Raw genomic sequence first — 22,826 nt, 5'->3', positions numbered from 1 at the left:
TGTTGGTTATCCATATTCATAGGAATAAATTTAACCAAGGATATGAAAACCCTGTACACTGAAAACTATAAGACATTGTTGAAAGAAATTGAAAAAAACACAAAGAAATGGAACCATATTTTGTGCTTATGAATTGAAGAACCATTTTTAAATGTTCATATTACCTAAAGCAATCTACAGATTCAATGCAATCCCTTTCGAAATCCCAATGACATTTTTCACAGAAATAGAACAAAAAATTCTAAAATTTATATGGAACCACCAAAAAAAACACCCTCAAACAGAAAAGGCAATTGTGAGAAAAAAGAACAAGGCTGGAGGTATCACATTCCCTGATTTCAAATTATACTACAAAGCTAGAGTAATCAAAACAGCATGGTAGGGACCTCCCTGGTGGCACAGTGGTTAAGAATCTGCCTGCCAATGCAGGGGACACGGGTTCAAGCCCTGGTCTGGGAAGATCCCACATGCCACAGAGCAACTAAGCCTGTGCGCCACAACTACTGAGCCCGCATGCCACAACTACTGAAACCCGTATGCCTAGAGCCTGTGCTCTGCAACAAGAGAAGCCACTGCAATGAGACGCCTGTGCACTGCAACAAAGAGCAGCTGCTGCTGGCCGCAACTAGAGGAAGCCCACACTCAGCAACGAAGACCCAATGCAGCCAAAAATAAATAAATAAATAAATTTATTTTAAAAAAAAACAAACAAAAAAACCCAGCATGGTATTGGCAGAAAACCAGACATACAGATCAATGGAACAGAACTGAGAGCCCAGAAAAACCCCCAAACATATATGAACAACTAATTTATGACAAAGGAGTCAAGAACATACCATTAATGGGGGAACAGAAAGTCTCTTCAGTAAATGGTGTTGGGAAAACTGCACAGTCACATGAAAAAGAATGAAACTAGACCACCATCTTACACCATACACAAAAATTAACTCAAAACGGATTAACAACTTGAATGTAAGACCTGAAATCATAAAACTTCTAGAAGAAAACATAGGCAATACGCTGTTTAACATTGGTCTTAGTAATATCTTTTTGGATATGTTTTCTTAGGCAAGAGAAACAAACTCAAAAATAAACAAATGGGTAGGAATTCCCTGGTGGTCCAGTGGTTAGCACTCCGTGCTTTCACTGCCGAGGGCCCGGTTTCGATCCCTTGTCAGGGAACTAAGATCCCACAAGCAGCATGGCGCGGCCAAAAAATAATAATAATAGAATAAACAAATGGGACAACATCAAGCTAAAAACATCTGCCTAGCAAAGAAAACCATCAACAAAACAAAGACAGCCTACTGAATGGGAGAAGATGTTTGCAAATCATATATCTGATAATGGGTTAATATTCAAAATATATAACGAACACATGAAACTCAACAAAAACAAAAAAACCTGATTGAAAAATGGGCAGAGGCTATGAATAGACATTTTCCAAAGAAGACATAGATGGCCAACAGGCAAATGAAAATAAGTTCAACATCACTAATTATTAGGGAAATACAAATCAAAACCACAATGAGGTATCACCTCACACCTGTTAGAATGGCTATTATCAAAAAGGCAAGAAATAACAAGTGTTGGAGAGGATGTGGAGCAAAGGGAACCCCCATACACTGTTGGTGGGAATGTAAATTGGTGCAGCCACTGTGGAAAATAGTATAGAGATTCCTCAAAAAATTAAGAATAGATCTGCTATACGATTCAGGTATTCCACTTCTGGGTATTCAAAGAAAACAAAAACACTAATTTGAAAAGATATATGCACCTCTATGTTCATTGCAGCATTATTTACAATAGCCAAGATATGGAAACAACCTATGTTCTTTTTTTTTTTATAAATTTATTTATTTATTTTTGGCTGCGTTGGGTCTTCGTTGCTGTGTGTGCGCTTTTCTCTAGTTGCGGCGAGCAGGGGCTACTCTTCATTGTGGTGCGCGGGCTTCTCATTGCGGTGGCTTCTCTTGTTGCGGAGCATGGACTCCAGGCGTGTGGGCTTCAGTAGTTGTGGCTCGTGGGCTCTAGAGCGCAGGCTCAGTAGTTGTGGCGCACGGGCTTAGTTGCTCTGCGGCACGTGGGATCTTCCCGGACCAGGGCTCGAACCCGTGTCCCCTGCATTGACAGGCAGATTCTTAACCACTGCGCCACCGGGGAAGCCCACAACCTATGTTCTTATCGATGGATGAATGGATAAAGATGTGGTATATATATATATACCATTCAGCCATAAAAAGATGAAATCTTGCCATCTGCGACAACATGGATGGACCTTGAGGGTATTATGCTAAGTGAAATAAGTCAGACGGAGAAAGACAACTATCGTATGATTTCACTCATGTGGAATATATAAAATAAATAAATAAGTGAACAAACAAAACAAAACAAGGGGACTTCCCTGGTGGTCTAGTGGTTAAGACTCCACCCTTCCACTGCAAGCGGTGCGGGTTCAATCCCTGGTCCAGGAACTAAGATCCCACATGCCACATGGCATGGCCAAACAAACCCAAACAAACAAACAAACAAAAAACCCCACATAGACACAGAGAACAGATTGGTGGTTACTAGTTGGGAAGGGGGTTGAGAGGGAGGGTGAAATAAGTAAATGGGGTCAACTGTACGGTGATGGATAGAAACTAGACTTTTGGTGGAAGGCACACTGTTGTGTATTCAGAAGTCAAATTATAATGTTGTACACATGAAACTTACCTCAATTAAAAAAAATAAAATAAAATAAATATGCCATTTCCCAATCAAACTGAAAAATGAAAGTTATATCAACTTGAAGCGGGAAAAAAAAGTTTTCCTTATATTGAGCCCAAAACTCGTTTTACTTGTTAAATTAAACCTTTAGTTGGGGAAAAATTGATAGAGTTTTAAAGGTAAATAACACCAAAGAATCTGGAAACTACTAAAATTATGGTGGAAAAGAACATTCAGAGAGACAAGTAAGCATGTGCTTAGAAAGGAAAAAATCTCTTTTATAGCTAACTGAGTCAAAGATGTTGTTATTGCAGGGGAGAAATACCTTTCAAAAAGAGAAAGGCAAGCAAAGAAAAGAGAATAAGGATGCAACAGAATCGTATTAAGAGGTACAGACTAGAAGTTCCTTTTGCAATAGATTGTAACAAACAGTGCCAGGGAATTAAAAAGGAACTCAGGGAAGAAATTAGAAAACTATTGACCAAATCTGTGACCTCTGACTACAGCTGCCAACTGGGTTGCAAGACATATGGGTTGCAAGTGTGGTTTGTGTTCATGAAAAAGCCTTCAGAAGGGGCCTGAGAAAATAGCAGTTATGAGCAGTCATGTAGCATTTATAATAATAATAATTATCATTATTATTTTCTTTCTTTTTTTTAAGTTTATTTATTTTTGGCTGTGTTGGGTCTTCGTTGCTGTGCACAGGCTTTCTCTAGTTGCAGAGAGCAGGGGCTGCTTTTCATTGTAATACACGTGCTTCTCATTGTGGTGGCTTCTCTTGTGGAGCACGGGCCCTAGGCGCACGGGCTTCAGTAGTTGTGGCACGTGGGCTCAGTAGTTGTGGCTCATGGGCTCTAGAGCACAGGCTCAGTAGTTGTGGTGCACGGGCTTAGTTGCTCCATGGCATGTGGGATCTTCCCTGACCAGGGATCAGACCCATGTCGCCTGCATTGGCAGGCGGATTCTTAACCACTGCACCACCAGGGAAGCCCCCAATACCTTTATTTCTAATGATAATATTTACATGTGCCTTTGTCACGCTTACTCTGTGCTTGACCCTGTCTTAAGCACTTTTAGTGTTTTAACTCACTTAATCCTCACAACATCCCTAAAAAGCAGGCATTATTATCCTTGTTTTACAGTTAAGGAAAATAAAGCACAGGAAAGTTAAGGTCACACAGTTAGTCAGTAAAGAGCCAATTCACATCCAGGAGTCCCTGCTCTGGAGTTCATGCACCTAACCACTGTTACACTGCCTCTATGGCCAAAACATCCCCTCCAGCTGTGGTTCACAAAGGACAGTCCTTTCAGGAAGTCCAGGAGGTCAAAACTATTCTCAAAATAACACTAAGATTTATTTTCTTCCTTTTTCATTCTCATGTTTTTATGAGTATACAGAGGAAATTTCCAGAGGCTACAGGAGGTGTGATGACATCATCACTCTAGATCATAGAAAATGTGTTTGTATAGTCTTGTGTTTTCTGGAATTTTCTAAGGCAAGCTGTTTGGGATCCTGAAACCAAAAATTTTGAGAACCATTGCCCTAAGGTAAAGTGTTCTCTGGTTTCTGAAGCAATAATCAAGAGTGATTGCCATAATTTATTCATTCATTCATTCAATAATTATTGAGCACTACATTCCAGGTATTATGCCAGGTGTGGGGAATACAGTGGTGGACAAGAGTGGCATGGTCCCTTGACTCATGGAGTTTGGTGAGATGGTCCTAAAACATTAGGGTGCATGGGAATTACTTGGCAAGTTAATTAAAAGTACAAATTTAAATGCTGATTCATTTTTTAGGGTATGGGACTCAGGAATTTTTATTTTTTTAAAAAAACAGCTGTTAAGTCAATTCTGAAGCAAAATATCCACTAACTACACATTGGAAAACACTGGTCTAGTGGTTGTTTAGCTTGAAGAGAAAATTTGGGGAAATGAAAGTGATCTCCATATATAAAGACCTGTGTGACTCCAGAGAGCAGACTAGATACCAGTAAGCAAAACTAATCTGGAGGCAGATTTCCATCTAGTATTAGTTAGGAATGGTCTTCCACGTGAGGCAGAGAATTCCCAATTAACTGCAAGTTTTGAGTCAGCTAGAGAGCCATACCATAGACATCATCATAAAAATTCTTACATTGGGTGTGAAATTTTTCTATATGACCTGTAAGCATGAGGGAATTGTATAAGAACCGAAAGGAAGGACTGATAAAAGTCACAACTAATTTAATGCACTATTTTAACCACTAATTTTCTCCAAAAAACTATGTCAACTCAGATGATAATACAAATTCCAAAGTGACCACTTAGGCTACGACAGACTACAAGGGCTGGCTAAAGTTCAAGAACTTTGAAAATGAGAGGATGAGGACTTTGAGAGTGAGGAAAAAGCGGAAGCAGCTTCCCAGACCTTCCCTTGTTCCTCATGGGGCTGCACCCAGAGTTCAGTGTAGCAGTAAGGGCCTTACCTCTGCAGTAAGAACCAAGAACAGCATTCTTGGGCTTCCCTGGTGGCGCAGTGGTTGAGAATCTGCCTGCCAATGCAGGGGACACGGGTTCGAGCCCTGGTCTGGGAAGATCCCACATGCCGCGGAGCGACTAAGCCTGTGAGCCACAATTACTGAGCCTGCGCGTCTGGAGCCTGTGCTCCGCAACAAGAGAGGCCGCGACAGTGAGAGGCCCGCGGACTGCGATGAAGAGTGGCCCCCGCTCGCCACACTTGGAGAAAGCCCTCGCGCAGAAACGAAAACCCAACACAGCCCTAAATAAATAAATAAATTTATTAAAAAAAAAAAAAAGAACAGCATTCTTCCATCTTGGGAGAGGAGTTCTGTCAGGCCTCATCATTCCAGCTAACACCTGAGTTCCAGGTTCATAGATCCTTTCTGTGCCATAGAAATATAATCTAACTAAGAAACCCATATGAAGCATTTTATGTAACTTAGCTACTTGCAAGTTTCATCTCTTGCTGGCACTTAGGCCTACTAGAGATTTCAGTACAGCAAACCTAGCCATGGCCTATATACTGTACGTGACCTACCTGCACGTGCATTAACCCTTGGAAGCAAACACTATTATCCACATTTTAGAGATGAATTAGAATTAAGTTTATGACTCACTTCATATTTTACTGAGAAAATAGGAAAATCTAACTAAAAACTACTTCATCTTCTTCACCAAGCTACCGAACTATCTGGGCCTATACCTGTCTGCCTTCTTTCCTGTTACAACGGATGAACTATTCTCACTACCATTTAAGGCCAATCCCCTCATTTGTGTACAAGACTCCAATCCCTTTTCCTTACTCACGGGCTCTGCTCTTCTAGTTATACCCTCTCTCTTCTGCGCCATCAATTTCTTCCTCTATAGCCTACAAATATGTTACAGTATCTCCCATCTTTGGAGAAAAAAAAATTTGATTCTACCATGACACTGCCTATTTTCTCTGCTCTCCTATGTCAATGTCAGTGTGAATTACGTTTAGTCACATATAACACAAAATCCAGAATAGAGTAGCATATATAAGGCAGGGTTTGTTTTCTTTTATATAAAGGAAGCTCAGAGGTAGATATTATGGGTTCATATTGTCCCTAGGGACCCAAGCTCCTCTGTCTTCCTGCTCTGCCATCCTTAGCGTAAAACTTCCAGCCTCAAGGTTACCTCATGACCCAATATGGCTACTGTACTCCGGACACTTTATCTATGTTCCAGGCAAATAGAAGTAGAAAATTGGAGGAGGGAAAGAAGAAGTAAATCCTAGGCTTTCCTCTGCACCACTGTACTGAAAATGCTTTTGCCGAGTTCACCATTACTTCCATATTTTCACATTTCTTATTAAATTTTCTGTTCTCATCTTATTGAACTCTCAGCAACATGGGACATACTAACCCCTCCTTAGTTTTGAAACAATGCTTTCATCTGACATCAGAGACTCCACATTCTCCTGGTTTCTTTGTACTTCACTGGCTGCTGCTTCTTAATTTCCTTTACTGGATCTTCCTTCTCTTCCCAATCTCTAAAGATCAGTTGCCTCAGGCTTCATTTCTTGGTCCTCTTCTTTATATACTCTGTTTCCCTAATGATCTCATTCAGTCCCATGCCTTTAAATACTCTCTATATGCTGCTGATCCCATCAGTTTATATCTCCAGACATGACTCGGTCCTGAACCCTAGACTCATATATTATCTCCACTTGGATGCCTAATAGGGATCTCAAGTATAACATGACCAAAACAGGACTTCTAATTCCTACCTTTAAAAAAAATCTTCTCTTCTTCCTTCAATCTTTCCCATTTCAATTAATGGCACTGCCATTCACACAGTTCTGCTGGACAAAAACCTCAGAGTCATCCTTGATTACTTTATTTTCCTCCCCTTCCTCATCCAATCCTTTAGAAAGTCTTGTCTACTTAATGTCCAAAATATATCTCCAATCCAATAACCTCTTATACCGCCAACATTCTTGCCCACACCATCATTGCCTCTCATCTGGTTTATTATAATAACCTCTAACGCTTTCCCTTCTTCCAGGCTTGTTTCCATTGATGGTCAGGGTTAATAGTTACAAAAAACAGAAACTAACCACTGATTTAAGCAGAAAAATAAAGAATTTGAAGGAATATGGGCAGGGAATTTGGAGGTAAACTGGTGTGCAGCATTGGTAGGGTGGATAAGAGAACACAGCAGATAAAATCATGACATGCCATGCATGGAAACAACCCCTATGGGTACCATCCCCAGTGGTCTAGGATGCTGCCACTAGTTTTACCATGAAGGGGCAGGCAGTGACTGTCTGTCTCAAAGCAACTCTGCAGAAGGAAAGAGCAGAACTTTAAGAAGCTTTTCTTCACCTACCTTCTCACTGCTACCCTCCACCATAGTGTAGCCCCCAGTCTCTCTTTCTCTCCTCGATACCCACCTTCTTCCCCCCTTCCCACACACTCTAATTCAAGACAGACTTTTTAGTCTCCCTAAGGGTTTCTCACAGAGGTAGTGATTATGGTGGTTCATTCCTGGATTCTATGCTTCCCTCTTGCTTTACATTTTCTCCACGGTTGATTTTAGAGGAAAAAGCCAGTGACCTGAGCTTATTTGCCAGTTGCTGGTGTTTTCTGGTTCTTTACAAGTTCCTGTAGTTATTGGAGGAGGTTATTGCATTGTTATTGAAAGGAGGGGTTGGCCCAGAGATATTTTTAACCCCCAAATTGTATAACTTATAGGAAGCTGATTTAGTGTCATCGATGCAATAATCCCTGGGAAAGGATCTGGGATACATTGTGGATTCACGTTCATCTTAATTAACTCAACGAATACTTGGGTGGTTATTGTAAGCTAGGGGTGGTGCTGTGTACCGGGGGGGGGGGGGGGTGCGGAAATGGAATTGTCCCTGCCCTCTAGTGGAGGAGGAGAGGAATTATCTATTATAATTATAATATTGTAAATAAAGATAATTGCATACCTTAATAGAGCCATGCACAAGGTCATTAAGCATATAGGATCCTTGGCAAAATGCTGTTTCATGGAAGGGTAACATGTGAGCAGAGAACTTGAAGAATGTGTAGGAGTTTTCAAAGAAAGCAAACAGAAGGAAAATGTTACAAGCAAAGAAAAAGTACAGTATGAGGCAAAGAAAAAAGGCTTGAGAAAGCATGGGAAAATACAAAATAGATCAGTATTTCTAGAACATAAACTGTGAATGAAAATAGGTGCTGTAATTCATTGCCGATAGGTGTGTAAATTGGTTCTACTCTTCAGGAAGGCCATTTAGCAATAACTCAAAATATTAAATGCATATACTTTTTGGTCAGGAATATATATCCTCCAGCATTGTTTGTAATAGCAAAAGATTTGAAACCACCTAAATATCCATGAAAGAAGGAATTGGTTAAATAAATGATAGGATATCCAAACAATGGAAGAGTATGCAGTTATAAAAAAGAACGAGGCAGATCTGTAGGTACCAATATGAACTAGTTTTCAAGGCATACATTGTTAAATGAAAAAATCTGGGTGCTGAGCACTGTGAATACAACATTATAATTTTTGATTGTTTGTTGGAGGGGGCGGGGTGACTTCACACAGATGCATAGAATATCTGGATGAGTTCACAAGGAATAGGTAACAGGAGCTGCCCCCTAAAGATAGGAACTGAAAATCTGGAGTGGGAGGCAGTGACTGACAGGTTCTAAAATGGTCCCAAATCATCTCTGCCTCCTAACATTCATGCCCATGTGTAATCCGTTCCCCTTCAAGTGTGGACAGGATCTGCAACTTGTTTCTAGACAATAGAATACAACAAAAGTGATGGATGTCACTTCTGTGATTATGTTAAATAGGACTGTAATTTCCATCTTGCTAGCAGACTCTACTGAACCTCACACTTGCTGGATTTTATGAAGTAAACAGCCATTCAGAGAGGTCATATGCCAAGGAACTGAGGATACCTCTGGCTGGTAACCCACAGGCACAAGGAACAAATCCTGCAACAATGACGTTAGCTTGGGAGTGTATCCTTTCCCAGTTGAGCCTCAGATGAGACTCCAGTCCTGGCCGATAACCTGATTGCAGCTTGTGAGACCCTGAAGCAGACGACCCAGATGAGCCACGCCCAGGACTCAGGTGAGCCATGCTCGTATTCCTGACACACAGAAAATGATATAATAAACGTGTGTTGTTTTAAGCTTCTAAGTTCACGGTAATTCATTAACACAGTGTTAGATAGCTAACACAGAACCTGACTTATTTTTCTTATAATACATTTTTAATGCTTTTAATCATGTGCCTGTAAAACCTACTTAAACAGACTTATTTTTCTTGTAATACATTTTTTTTAACATCTTTACTGGAGTATAATTGCTTTACAATGGTGTGTTAGTTTCTGCTTTATAACAAAATGAATCAGCTATACGTATACATATCATATATCCCCATATCTCTTCCCTCTTGTGTCTCCCTCCCTCCCACCCTCCTTATCCCACCCCTCTAGGTGGTCACAAAGCACCGAGCTGATCTCCCTGTGCTATGCAGCTGCTTCCCACTAGCTATCTATTTTATATTTGGTAGTGTATATATGTCCATGCCACTCTCTCACTTCGTCCCAGCTTACCCTTCCCCCTCCCCATGTCCTCAAGTCCATTCTCTAGTAGGTCTGCATCTCTATTCCCGTCCTGCCCCTAGGTTCTTCATAACTATTTTTTCTTTTTTTTTTTGATTCCATATTTATGTGTTAGCATACGGTATTTGTTTTTCTCTTTCTGACTTCACTCTGTATGACAGACTCTAGGTCCATCCACCTCAATACAAATAACTCAATTTCATTTCTTTTTATGGCTGAATAATATTCCATTGTATATATGTGCCACATCTTCTTTATCCATTCATCTGTCGATGGACACTTAGGTTGCTTCCATGTCCTGGCGATTGTAAATAGTGTTGCAATGAACATTGTAGTACACGTCTCTTTTTGAATTATGGTTTTCTCAGGGTATATGCCTAGTAGTGGGATTGCTGGGTCGTATGGTAGTTCTATTTTTAGTTTTTTAAGGAACCTCCATACTGTTCTCCATAGTGGCTGTATCAATTTACATTCCCACCAACAGTGCAAGAGAGTTCCCTCTTCTCCACACCCTCTCCAGCATTTATTGTTTGTAGATTTTTTGATGATGGCCATACTGACTGGTGTGAGGTGATACCTCATTGTAGTTTTGATTTGCATTTCTCTAATGATTAATGATGTTGATCATTCTTTCATGTGTTTGTTGGCAATCTGTATATCTTCTTTGGAGAAATGTCTATTTAGGTCTTCTGCCCATTTTTGGATTGGGGTGTTTGTTTTTTGATATTGAGCTGCTTGTAAATTTTGGAGATTAATACTTTGTCAGTTGCTTCATTTGAAAATATTTTCTCCCATTCTGAGGGTTGTCTTTTCGTCTTGTTCATGGTTTCCTTTGCTGTGCAAAAGCTTTTAAGTTTCATTAGGTCCCATTTGTTTATTTTTGTTTTCATATATTTCCATTTCTCTAGGAGGTGGGTCAAAAAGGATCTTGCTGTGATTTATGTCATAGAGTGTTCTGCCTATGTTTTCCTCTAAGAGTTTTATAGTGTCTGGCCTTACATTTAGGTCTTTAATCCATTTTGAGTTTATTTTTGTGTATGGTGTTAGGTAGTGTTCTAATTTCATTCTTTTACATGTAGCTGTCCAGTTTTCCCAGCACCACTTATTGAAGAGGCTGTCTTTTCTCCATTGTATGTTCTTGCCTCCTTTGTAGTAAATTAGGTGACCATATGTGTGTGGGTTTATCTCTGGGCATTCTATCCTGTACCATTGATCTATATTTCTGTTTTTGTGCCAGTACCAGACTGTCTTGATTACTGTAGCTTTGTAGTATAATCTGAAGTCAGGGAGCCTGATTCCTCCAGCTCCATTTTTCTTTCTCAAGATTGCTTTGGCTATTCGGGGTCTTTTATGTTTCCATACAAATTGTGAAATTTTTTGTTCTAGTTCTGTGAAAAATGCCAGTGGTAGTTTGATAGGGATTGCATTGAATTTGTAGATTGCTTTAGGTAGTATAGTCATTTTCACAATGTTGATTCTTCCAATCCAAGAACATGGTATATCTCTCCATCTGTTGGTATCATCTTTAATTTCTTTCATCAGCCTCTTATAGTTTTCTGCATACAGGTCTTTTGTCTCCTTAGGTAGGTTTATTCCTAGGTATTTCATTCTTTTTGTTGCAGTGGTAAATGGGAGTGTTTCCTTAATTTCTCTTTCAGATTTTTCATCATTAGTGTATAGGAATGCAAGAGATTTCTGTGCATTAATTTTGTAACCTGCTACTTTACCAAATTCATTGATTAACTCTAGTAGGTTTCTGGTAGCATCTTTAGGATTCTCTATGTATAATATCATGTCATCTGCAAACAGTGAGAGCTTAACTTCTTCTTTTTGGATTTGGATTCCTTTTATTTCTTTTTCTTCTCTGATTGCTGTAGCTAAAAATTCCAAAAGTGTGTTGAATAATAGTGGTGAGTGTGGGCAACCTTGTCTTGTTCTTGATCTTAGTGGAAATGGTTTCAGTTTTTCACCATTGAGGACAATGTTGGCTGTGGGTTTGTCATATATGGCCTTTATTATGTTGAGGTAAGTTCCCTCAATGCCTACTTTCTGGAGGGTTTTTATCATAAATGCATGTTGAATTTTGTCAAAAGCTTTTTCTGCATCTATTGAGATGATCATATGGTTTTTATTCTTCAATTTGTTAATATGGTGTATCACATTGATTGATTTGCGTATATTGAAGAATCCTTGCATTCCTGGGATGAACCCCACTTGATCATGGTGTATGATCCTTTTAATGTGCTGTTGGATTCTGTTTGCTAGTATTTTGTTGAGGATTTTTGCATCCATGTTCATCAGTGATATTGGCCTGTAGTTTTCTTTCTTTGTGACATCTTTGTCTGGTTTTGGTATCAGGGTGATAGTGCCTCGTAGAACGCATTTGGAAGTGTTCCTCCCTCTGCTATATTTTGGAAGAGTTTGAGAAGGATAGGTGTTAGCTCTTCTCTAAATGTTTGATAGAATTTGCCTGTGAAACCATCTGGTCCTGGGCTTTTGTTTGTTGGAAGGTTTTTAATCACAGTTTCAATTTCAGTGCTTGTGATTGGTCTGTTTATATTTTCTATTTCTTCCTGGTTCAGTCTCGGAAGGTTGTGCTCTTCTAAGAATTTGTCCATTTCTTCCAGATTGTCCATTTTATTGGCATATAGTTGCTTGTAGTAATCTCTCATGATCCTTTGTATTTCTGCAGTGTCCGTTGTTACTTCTCCTTTTTCATTTCTAATTCTATTGATTTGAGTCTTCTCCGTTTTTTTCTTGATGAGTCTGGCTAGCGGTTTATCAATTTTGTTTATCTTCTCAGAGAGCCAGCTTTTAGTTTTATTGATCTTTGCTATTGTTTCCTTCATTTCTTTTTCATTTCTTTCTGATCTGATCTTTATGATTTCTTTCCTTCTGCTAACTTTGGGGGTTTTTTGTCCTTCTTTCTCTAATTGCTTTAGGTGTAAGGTTAGGTTGTTTATTGGAGATTTTTCTTGTTTCTTGATGTAGGATTGTATTGCTATAAACTTCCATCTTAGAACTGCTTTTGCTGCATCCCATAGGTTTTGGGTCGTCGTGTTTTCATTGTCATTTGTTGCTAGGTATTTTTTGATTTCTTCAGTGATCTCTTGGTTATTAAGTAGTGTATTGTTTAGCCTCCATGTGTTTGTATTTTTTACAGATTTTTTTCTGTAATTGATATCTAGTCTTATAACATTGTGCTCGGAAAAGATACGTGATACGATTTCAATTTTCTTAAATTTACTAAGGCTTGATTTGTGACCCAAGATACTATCTATCCTGGAGAATGTTCCATGAGCACTTGTGTAATACATTTTTAATGCTTTTACCCATGTGTCTGTAAAACCTACTTAAACATGACAATGCATTCATTCATTGATAAACAATAAATAGATTAATAAATCAACCAATAAAATAATCTTAAATAATATCTTAATGATTTATTTATTAAGAGCTGGTTATATCAGATGACTTCTGGGATGATGGCAGGAGAATCTCTTCAGAGCTCTTCCCCAGTGAAATATATGTAACTGGCAAAATTATAAACACACATTTACACGGTCTGGAAATTGTCACAAGAACATACAGCAAATGAAGAAACATTTATTCAAGAAAATGTACTCAAATCACAGTAAGAAGAACAAGAGTCCATGGCAACTGAGCCGTGACCTGCTCTTTCCCTAAACTCCCCAGCTCAGTGTGATGGAAAGTCCATTCCAAGCAGGTTTGGCCAGTAAGACAGGTACCATCTTCCCCCAGATCCCAGCCAATAGGTATCATATCTCACTGGGAGGGACATGCCACCAACATTTCTCATCTCTCCAAATTCCATGTTGCAGAGGTTAAATTTGAGACAAATGTGCCAAGATATCGAAGTCTCCCTTCTTCCACCTGGTTCCCACTCATTGAGCAGAGGCTCTACCTGAGGCGTGGCAGGCTGAGAATACTGGGACCCCAATTACCCTCACCCAGTGTGTTCATAGGGTAGTGTTATGGTGGAGTTCCACAGCAAGAGAGGCAAGCCAAGAAGACCAGAGATTACTGCCCTACCCTGTGGCCTGCTCATAAAGCAGGGGAATCATTCCAAGAAAAGCAGGCTGCTATCTCCACCCGAGTCCTGAAGCAGTGGCTGAGATTTTTCTCAGTAGCAGGGGTGGTTCTTAAGAGCTGTGGCGCTCTCCCCAAGTGAACTGACTTTAATTGAAAAAAGAGCATGGTGGCAATATATGGCAGGTCCACAGCTAACATCATACTCAGTGGTGAAATGTTGAAAACTTTTCCTCTAAGGTCAGGAACAAGACAAGGGTGTGCCCACTCTCACCACTCCTATTCAACATAGTACTGGAAGTCCTAACCAGAGCAATCAAGCAAGAGAAAGAAATAAAAAGTATCAGAACTAGAAAGCAAGAAGTAAAATTGTCCCTATTTGCAGATGACATGATTTTGTATATAGAAAATCCTAAGGACTCCACCAAAAAAAAAAAAAAAAAAAACTGTTAGATCTAATCAATAAATTCAGTAAAGGTGCAGGATGCAAAATTTTTTTTTATAAATTTATTTTATTTTTATTTATTTTTGGCTGTGTTGGGTCTTTGTTGCTGTGCATGGGCTTTCTCTAGTTGTGGCAAGTGGGGGCTGCTCTTTGTTGCGGTGTGCAGGCTTCTCATTGCGGTGGCTTCTCTTGTTGCGGAGCACAGGCTCTAGGCGCGCGGGCTTCGATAGTTGCGGCACACGGGCTCAGTAGTTGTGGCACACAGGCTTAGTTGCTCTGCAGCATGTGGGATCTTCCCAGACCAGGGCTTGAACCTGTGTCCCCTGCATTGACAGGCGGATTTTTAACCACTGCGCCACCAGGGAAACCCAGGATGCAAAATTAACATGCAAAAATAAGTAGCATTTCCATACACTAACAATGAATTATGTGAAAAAGAAATAAAGTGATCCTATTCACAATAGCATCAAAAATAATGTGAGGAATTTCAAGGCTGAGGGTCAAAAACAATGGAGATTTAAATTGTAAGCCATTAAGAGGTGGCTGGAAGCTCCATGAAAGGAACAAAGTAAACTGTAGGCCAGCTAGTTTACCAGAATCACGGAAAGAGACAGCTATAAAGAGTCCTCAGAACAAACCCAAAGACTGGCCTCAAAACCACCTGTAGGAAGAGGCCTGAATTTAATTGACTGGAAGAATTTATGCCTTAGGGCATTGTCAAAAACAGTAAAGCAATCAGCCACCAATTAGTGAAGCCTATGAGCTGGGTATGATATAGAGGCAGACAGCTGACTAGAGAGATCAGGGAAACAGTCAAAAAGAGCCCTGCTAAAAACACCGAAGATGATCATACATATTCCTAAGCCTGCACTCTTCAGGGTGTGACATCAGAGGCTATATGCTGTGGAGGAAATAGACATCCTTAAAATAATCCAGCCAAGTCACTAAACAAACCAACAACAACAAGCCTTGGATGGGGAGGATGAAATTAGTATCCAGAATTGCTTTATCATCTCAAACATCCAGTTTTCAGCAACAACAACAAAATTATGAGAAATGTAAAGAAAAGGAAATTGTGACTCATACGTGTGGGGCCGAGGGTGGGGTTGGGGAGGGGGAGGCAACAGAAACTGCCTATGAGCAGGCCCAGATAATGGGCTTAGCAACCAAAGACTTAGCAGCAGCTATTATAGATATATTCAAAGAACCAAAGAAAGTCATGATTAAAGAAGTAAAGGATTATATGATGACAATTTCTCATCAAGTAGAGGATATAAATAGATAGAAATTACAAAAAAGAACCAAATGGAAATTCTGAAGTTGAAAAGTAAAATAACTGAAATGAAAAATTTCCTAGAGAAACCCAATGGTATCTTTAAATTAGCAGAAGAATCAGTGATTTGAAGACGGATTGATAGAGATTTTGTAATCCAAAGAACAGAGAGAAAAAAAATGAAGAAAAATAAACAGAGACTCAGAAAATGTGAGGCATACTTAAGGGCACCAGCATATGCATACTTGGAGTACAAACAGAAGAGGAGTGAGAGAATGGAGAAGAAAAAATATACAAAGAAATAATGGATTAAATATTCTCAAATTTGATGAAAATACTAATCTACACACCCAAGAAACTTATTGAATTCCAACTAGGATAAATGCAAAGAGATTCAAAAACAGACACATCATAATAAACCTGTTGAAAGGTAAAGACAAAAAGAAAATATAGAAAATGGGGGGAGGGGGAATATGTGCTCACAAGATACAGATTTATTGTAAAGATAAAGTAATTAAGACAGTGTGGTATCAGTGCAGAGAAATACAAATGGACCAATAAAACAAAATAGAGAACCAAGAAAAGGACTCATGCATATGTGGAATTTGATTTATGACAGAACTGGCATTGCAGATCCATAAGGTATTGAGTGCCTATGCAAGAAATGGTCTGGGACAATTGGGTATCGATTTTGAAAAAAAGAAATTTAATCCCAACCTAACAACAAAACAAATGTGAAGGCAAAACTTTTAAAAACATTTAGAAGAAAACATAAGAGAATATCTTTATGATTTTACATTTGGGAAAGATTCTTAAGATACACATTAAAAAAATTCAAACCAGAAAAGAAAGTATTGCTAAATCTGCTCATATTAAAATTAAGATCTTCTGTTAATCAACACATCATAAAGAAAGTAAAAATAAATAACATATTTAGAAGACATAACTAGGTGAAGATACTTGCCACACATTTAACCAACAAAAGATTAGTTTCCAGCATACAAAAAACTAAAAAACAAAAAGATGTAACTTATGAATAAGCACCCCCTAGTGATAGGGACAGAGTAAAGGGACAAAGTAGGTGATTAAATAGTTAATCCCACTAGGGAATTGTAAATAAAGAAAAAGTATGGGAGATCCGTGTAAGTTAATGATCACTCAAGAAAGCAGGTTTGCTTAACCACAAAATCAAGCAGGCTTGCTTAGCAACAAAACCATGCAACAGAAGCATGAGACATGCCCCCAAATTATAAAACAATGGTGGCATGAGACCCACATCCTGCCCAGTGAGCTCGGTAAGTTAATGACTCCTAGGACATGCTCTCTGCACACATAAAAAACAATAATTTATGGAAAGGTGACATTTCAAAGTGAAAGACCCTTACTGTACTGAGACCTGAAATAATTTTTCCATAATGCCATGACAGTCCTGGCTTGACCATGTAGGGACAAGAAATCTCCCCTGCCCAACCTGGAGGAGGAGGTGATGATGGAAGCGTGACATCTACTCAAGAATGAGGAAGAAGGTGGTCTTTTCCCCCTCCCCACTTTTCCTTTGATTATAAAAATGTAACCCACTAAGTACTCAGGGCAGCGCAATGCTCGACTGTCTGCTTGTAAGCCTCATAAGCATCCTATTCTAATAAATCACTTTGCTTTGAATTCTTTCTGCACGGAGACGTAAAGGACCAGAGCCCCCCCCCCGAAACGCCACCTAGTGGTTTCACTAGAAGATAAACAAGAATAGTTCTTAGTGAATCAGTAATATTGTCTCTTTAGCTGGATTGTGAGTGATTGCATTTTATTTTATTTTTTTTTTTTTAAAGGAATTCCTTTATTTTTATTATCATTTTTTATTTATTTATTTTATTTTATTTTTGGCTGTGTTGGGTCTTCGTCCCTGTGCGAGAGCCTTCTCTAGCTGTGGCAAGTGGGGGCCACTCCCCATCGCGGCGCGCGGGCCTCTCACCACTGCGGCCTCTCTTGTTGCAGAGCACAGGCTCCAGACACGCAGGCTCAGCAGCTGTGGCTCACGGGCCCAGCTGCTCCGCAGCATGTGGGATCCTCCCAGACCAGGGCCCGAACCCACGTCCCCTGCACCGGCAGGCAGACCCTCAACCACTGCGCCACCAGGGAAGCCCTGCATTTTATTTTTAATCACTGTATGGTAGATAGACATGAATATGTTTAAAATATTCTTTTGCGGATTTTCAGTATTTAATAACGATAACATGACAAAAAAACCAAAATAAATGAAAAGAAAACAGAAAGAAGGAATTAATAAAGAAACCTGACATTAATAAAATGGGAAGCTGATACATTGTAGAAATAAGAAGAAAAACCAGAAAACAGAATGTTTTAAAAGGTTGATAAAATCTTCTGTTAAGCATTATTAAGGAAAATAAAACAAACAAATATATGAAGAATGTGTAAGGCAATATAACCACAGAAACACACAAAAGAAATAAAAGTAGCTAATACAGACTTAGGAAAGGTTTACTATGTGTCAGACAGTGTTTTAGATATTACGTCATTTAAACTCCACAAGTATAAGTATTATGTCATTTAATTTTCACAACAGTTTTATACATGAGATAGCTTTTATTGTTACTTCTATTTACCAAATGAGAAAAACTTAGCAGAGAGAGGTAAAAGAACTTCCCCAAGTTTACATTGCTAGTGAGTGACAGATCTGGGATTGGAATCTGGGCAGTATATGTGTTTAATCCTTCCTCAACATTGTCTTTCTTCAAATGTTTATCTCATAGAATGTTAGAGTCCAGAAGATCCTTACAGACCACTTAATCCATTTCTCTCATTTTGTGGTAGAGGATCTTTTTTTGGATTGTCCTAAAAAATGGAACAAACTCTCTGGAGAGATTTAGAAGAGTAAGTGCAGATGTTACTGACCTAAAGAACAAATACAAAAATTATAAGAGAATGTTAGCGCAACTCATGGCAATAAATTTGAAAACATAGAAGAAGGAAACAATTTTTGAGCAAAATACAAATGATGAAACTGACTTAATAAGCAGGGAAAAAACCTAAAATGAAACCAATAATCATATAAGAAATTGGAAGAGTAATTAAAGATCTACCTTTTAAAAACACACCAGGGCTTCCCTGGTGGCGCAGTGGTTGAGAGTCTGCCTGCTAATGCAGGGGACACGGGTTCGAGCCCTGGTCTGGGAGGATCCCACGTGCCGTGGAGCAACTGGGCCCGTGAGCCACAACTGCTGAGCCTGCGCGTCTGGAGCCTGTGCCCCGCAATGGGAGGGGCCGCGATGGTGAGAGGCCCGCGCACCGCGGTGAAGAGTGGCCCCCGCTTGCCGCAACTAGAGAGAGCCCTCGCACAGAAACGAAGACCCAACACAGCCAAAATAAATAAATAAATAATAAAAATAAGTAAATTAAAAAAAAAAAAGTCATTCATCATCACAGCTATAAAAAAATAAAAATAAAAATAATAAAAAAAATAAAAATAAAAACACACCAGTCTCAGATGGTTTTATAGCAGAGCATATATCATTTTTTTTTAAAGTAGCTGCTCTCTTTTTTTTTTTAAGTTTAATTTTTATTTATTTATTTATTTATTTATTTATGGCTGTGTTGGGTCTTCGTTTCTGTGCGAGGGCTCTCTCTAGTTGTGGCAAGTGGGGGCCCCTCTTCATCGCGGCGTGCGGGCCTCTCACCATCGCGGCCTCTCCCGCTGCGGAGCACAGGCTCCAGACGCGCAGGCTCAGTAGTTGTGGCTCACGGGCCTAGTTGCTCCGCGGCATGTGGGATCCTCCCAGACCAGGGCCCGAACCCGTGTCCCCTGCATTGGCAGGCAGACTCCCAACCACTGCGCCACCAGGGAAGCCCCATATATCATTTTTTAAGAACAGATATTCCTATCTTATTTAAATTATTCCACACTATAGGAAAAGAAGAACTTAAAATACATTTTATAAGACTAGCTTACACTTAATATTAAAACATAATAAAGATAATACAAAAAGATAATAGATCAACTTTATCTTTGAATACAGATGCAGAGTCTAAATAAAATCTTTGCAAATCAAATCCAACAGTCTATTAAAAGAAAATCATTTCATGACTAAGTAGGATTCCAGGAAACAATAATAGTTTAACATTAGAAAATCTATGTCTTCAATTCACCATGGGAACAAAATAAAGGAGGAAGATCACATGATTATATCAAGAGTGATATAAGGCATTGTCAGCAGCCGTTTCTAATAATAACAGCTAATGTTTAAGTGCTTGCTCTGTGCCAGGCATCGGTTCTAAGTGCTTTGTTTGCATTAACGTACTTAATTTTCCTAACAACAGTATTGCTACAATCATTATTATTGCTCTTTTACAAAAGAGAAAACTTGAACTCAGAGAGGTTAAATAATGTCCCACATATAGGAAATGATGGAGCCAGGATTTGAAGAAAGGTTGTGTTGCTCTAGAGCCCACATCCTTATCAGCTAGACTACACTGCCACTAAGAAAATCTCTAATTAACACTAAAAAAAAGTCACTATATTTAAATATGATCAACATTCATTATTGAAGGCTAACAGTAAACTCTACAATAAAAGGTGAAATTTCCATTAAAATTCAGGAACAAGTTCAGTGTCAGGATCTTTGTGTGGGTGTGTCAATATATATAGCACCATTCTTTCCCTCCTGATTCTGAACAATGTAGAAAAAGCATAAGATGTAATCAGGGAGGAAAACATCAGTCATAGTACCATTAAAGGCTAGATTAGAGTTCATGGATTGCATTTGTGGGAAATGGACTTTGGAAACTAAACTCCAGAGTTAGGCAGACCTTGCTGACCCAGTCATGGAAGCACCGGACCGAGGCAGGTCTCCCCTTGTCAGGGGACTAGCCAAGCATGCCTGATTTATTTTCCTCAAGTGTGTCAATGAGCCCAGAGAGCCCAGGAATATTATGTTTGATTGAGCTCCCTCTATGTGATTCTTCTTATTTAAAAAGATTTAATTTGATTCAGTCACAACTTATAAACTACCAAGAACCAAGCAGGGACAGCAAACCTTTGTGAATGGCAGAACATGTATTCCTCTCTCTCACTTTGTGAGAACTTAGGGGCTGAGAGAAAGGAAAAGATGGGGCGTGTGGCATGCAGGATCTTAGTTCCCCGACCAGGGACCAAACCCATTCCCCCTGCAGTAGAAGTGCAGAGTCTTAATTGCTGGACCACCAGGGAAGTCCACAAATGTCTATCTTGGGCTGAATGATTTACCTGCAATATCTAATTGAATGCTTAGTTTAAAACTCACACCAATTAAAAGATGAGATATCTGTGACTCAGAAAAGCTAAGTAACTTGCTCGAGTTTATCCAGTTTGGAAGTGACTAAGTAGCTATTTGGCCAGGAAAAAAAGTCAGTAAAGACAATAGAACATCATCTGAGCTTTTGAAATTGTTGTTACAGTGTCATTCAAATAATTAGTCAATCAAAAAAAGTTTGTTTAAGTCAAGGAGTCAGCCTTTACAAAGAAGAGATTGTAAAGAATGGGGAGGATTTCCCCAAGAAGTGAAGGTCTTCAAGTTAGTCAAGGGAAGAATTTCATTATGAAGAATATAAATGTCAGTTTGTAATAATAAACTATAATATTCACAAACATGGAAATATGAATGAAGCATCTGAACAAAGGCATGACTAAATATTGCCAGGGGTCCAATTATGCAACAAGCCAACCCTCCTTGCTTCTTTTTAGTCTCTATGACACCATCAGTTCTTTCTGTGGCAGGTAGATGCAGAAGCACCTGCAGACCAGAGAGTGCCCCCTATAAAGAGGGGTGAGCATGGGATTGTACTCAGGTTGGCACTACATAAAGTACCCTCAGTTTTCTAAAGATATGTGGTGATGAACTGAGAAGATCATTCCATTATTTTCCTTCCCCAAACCTTTCTTAAAGCTTCTTTCACGTCCTTGTTTCTCAAAGAGTAGATAAGGGGGTTCAGCACTGGGATCACCACTGTGTAGATCACAGCAACCTTGAGGTCTTGGGTCAGGGAGTGGCTGGACCTGGGGCGCAGGTACATGAAAAGTGTTGTGCCATAGAAGAGGCACACAGCAGTGAAGTGGGAAGCACAGTGGAAAAGGCCTTGAACCTGCCCTGGGCTGAGTTCCTTCTCAGGATGGTGACGAGAATGAAGAGGTAGGAGACCAAGATGGTGAGGGTACAGCTCAAAAGGTTGAAACCAGCAAAAATGAAGAGCAGGATTTCACACAGCAAAGTGTCCACGCGTGACGGAGACAGGATGGGCGCTCCATCACAGAAGAAGTGAGTGACCACGTGAGCACCACAGAATTTCAGACTAAAGATACAGCTCGTGTGGATTAGAGAACTGAGGAATCCTGCACGGTAGGAGCCCACAATCAGAGAGGCACAGACCTCAGGAGGTGTGGCAGTTGGGTAGAGCAGGGGGTTACAAATAGCCGCATAGCGGTTGTAGGCCATGGCAGCAACGAGATAGCACTCACTGGTGGCAAAACCCGCATAGAAAAACATCTGAGCCATGCAGCCGGGAGAAGAGATCACCTTCCTCTTGGTTAAGAAGTTCACCAGGGTCTGGGGGACAACTGTGAAGGAGTAGCAGAAATCCGAGAAGGAGAGGCTCTTCAGAAGGGAGTACACGGGTGTGTGCAAGGTGGCACTCAGCGTGGATCATAATGGACATGATCAGATTCCCCAGCAGCATGATAGTGTACATGCCCAGGAACACCATGAAGAGCAGTGTCTGGAGCCAGGGGTCACTGGTGAGGCCCAAGAGCTCAAACTCAATCCCTCAGCTCAGGTTTGCCCCTTCCATATTTCTCCAGTGCTCTGCGGTGTGGAAAGAGAGGACCACCAGAAATGAGGTGAAACACACAGGGGCTCTCACTGGTTTCGTTCTGCCCTATGGACAGCCTTCTGAAGATTGTTGATAGAACTTTGTCATAGAGAAGTTCTCCACTACTTGGCTGGTTGGTTAGTTAGGAAGCATGACTTGAGCAGCAATGGAAAATATAAAAGAAATATACACAGTTTGCTCTCTTAGGGATCTTAAAAAATTCTAAATAATGAAACAGTTACTTACCAAGTATTTATTGACCGCCTGCCATATGCTTAGCTCCATGTTCTTCCTGTCAGGAATTCAAGAGTGTCTGACCTCAGGAAGTTTATATTCTAGAGACAGTATATTTTGTGTTTAGGCACACAGGCTCTGGCGTC

General features: G+C 39.8%; 2 protein-coding genes across 2 annotated transcripts in view; one reads left to right on the top strand and one right to left on the bottom strand.

Moving 5' to 3' along the window:
• Nucleotides 1-22,826, top strand: part of RPGRIP1 (RPGR interacting protein 1) — a 227,036-nt gene that overhangs the window by 16,857 nt on the left and 187,353 nt on the right. The gene's annotated exons all lie outside the window — the stretch shown is intronic.
• On the bottom strand, nt 19,080-22,440 carry OR5AU1 (olfactory receptor family 5 subfamily AU member 1). The gene is given in 4 exon segments (XM_082452570.1): nt 19,080-21,707; nt 21,710-22,274; nt 22,276-22,401; nt 22,405-22,440. Coding segments are annotated over 4 exon segments (930 nt in total). The 5' UTR covers nt 22,426-22,440; the 3' UTR covers nt 19,080-21,489.

This window comes from Balaenoptera physalus (genome assembly GCF_965194825.1).
Source record: "Balaenoptera physalus genome assembly, chromosome: 2".
Lineage (NCBI taxonomy): Eukaryota > Metazoa > Chordata > Mammalia > Artiodactyla > Balaenopteridae > Balaenoptera > Balaenoptera physalus.
Note: the sequence above shows the minus strand (reverse complement) of the source record. Positions and strands in the feature narration are given on the sequence as shown.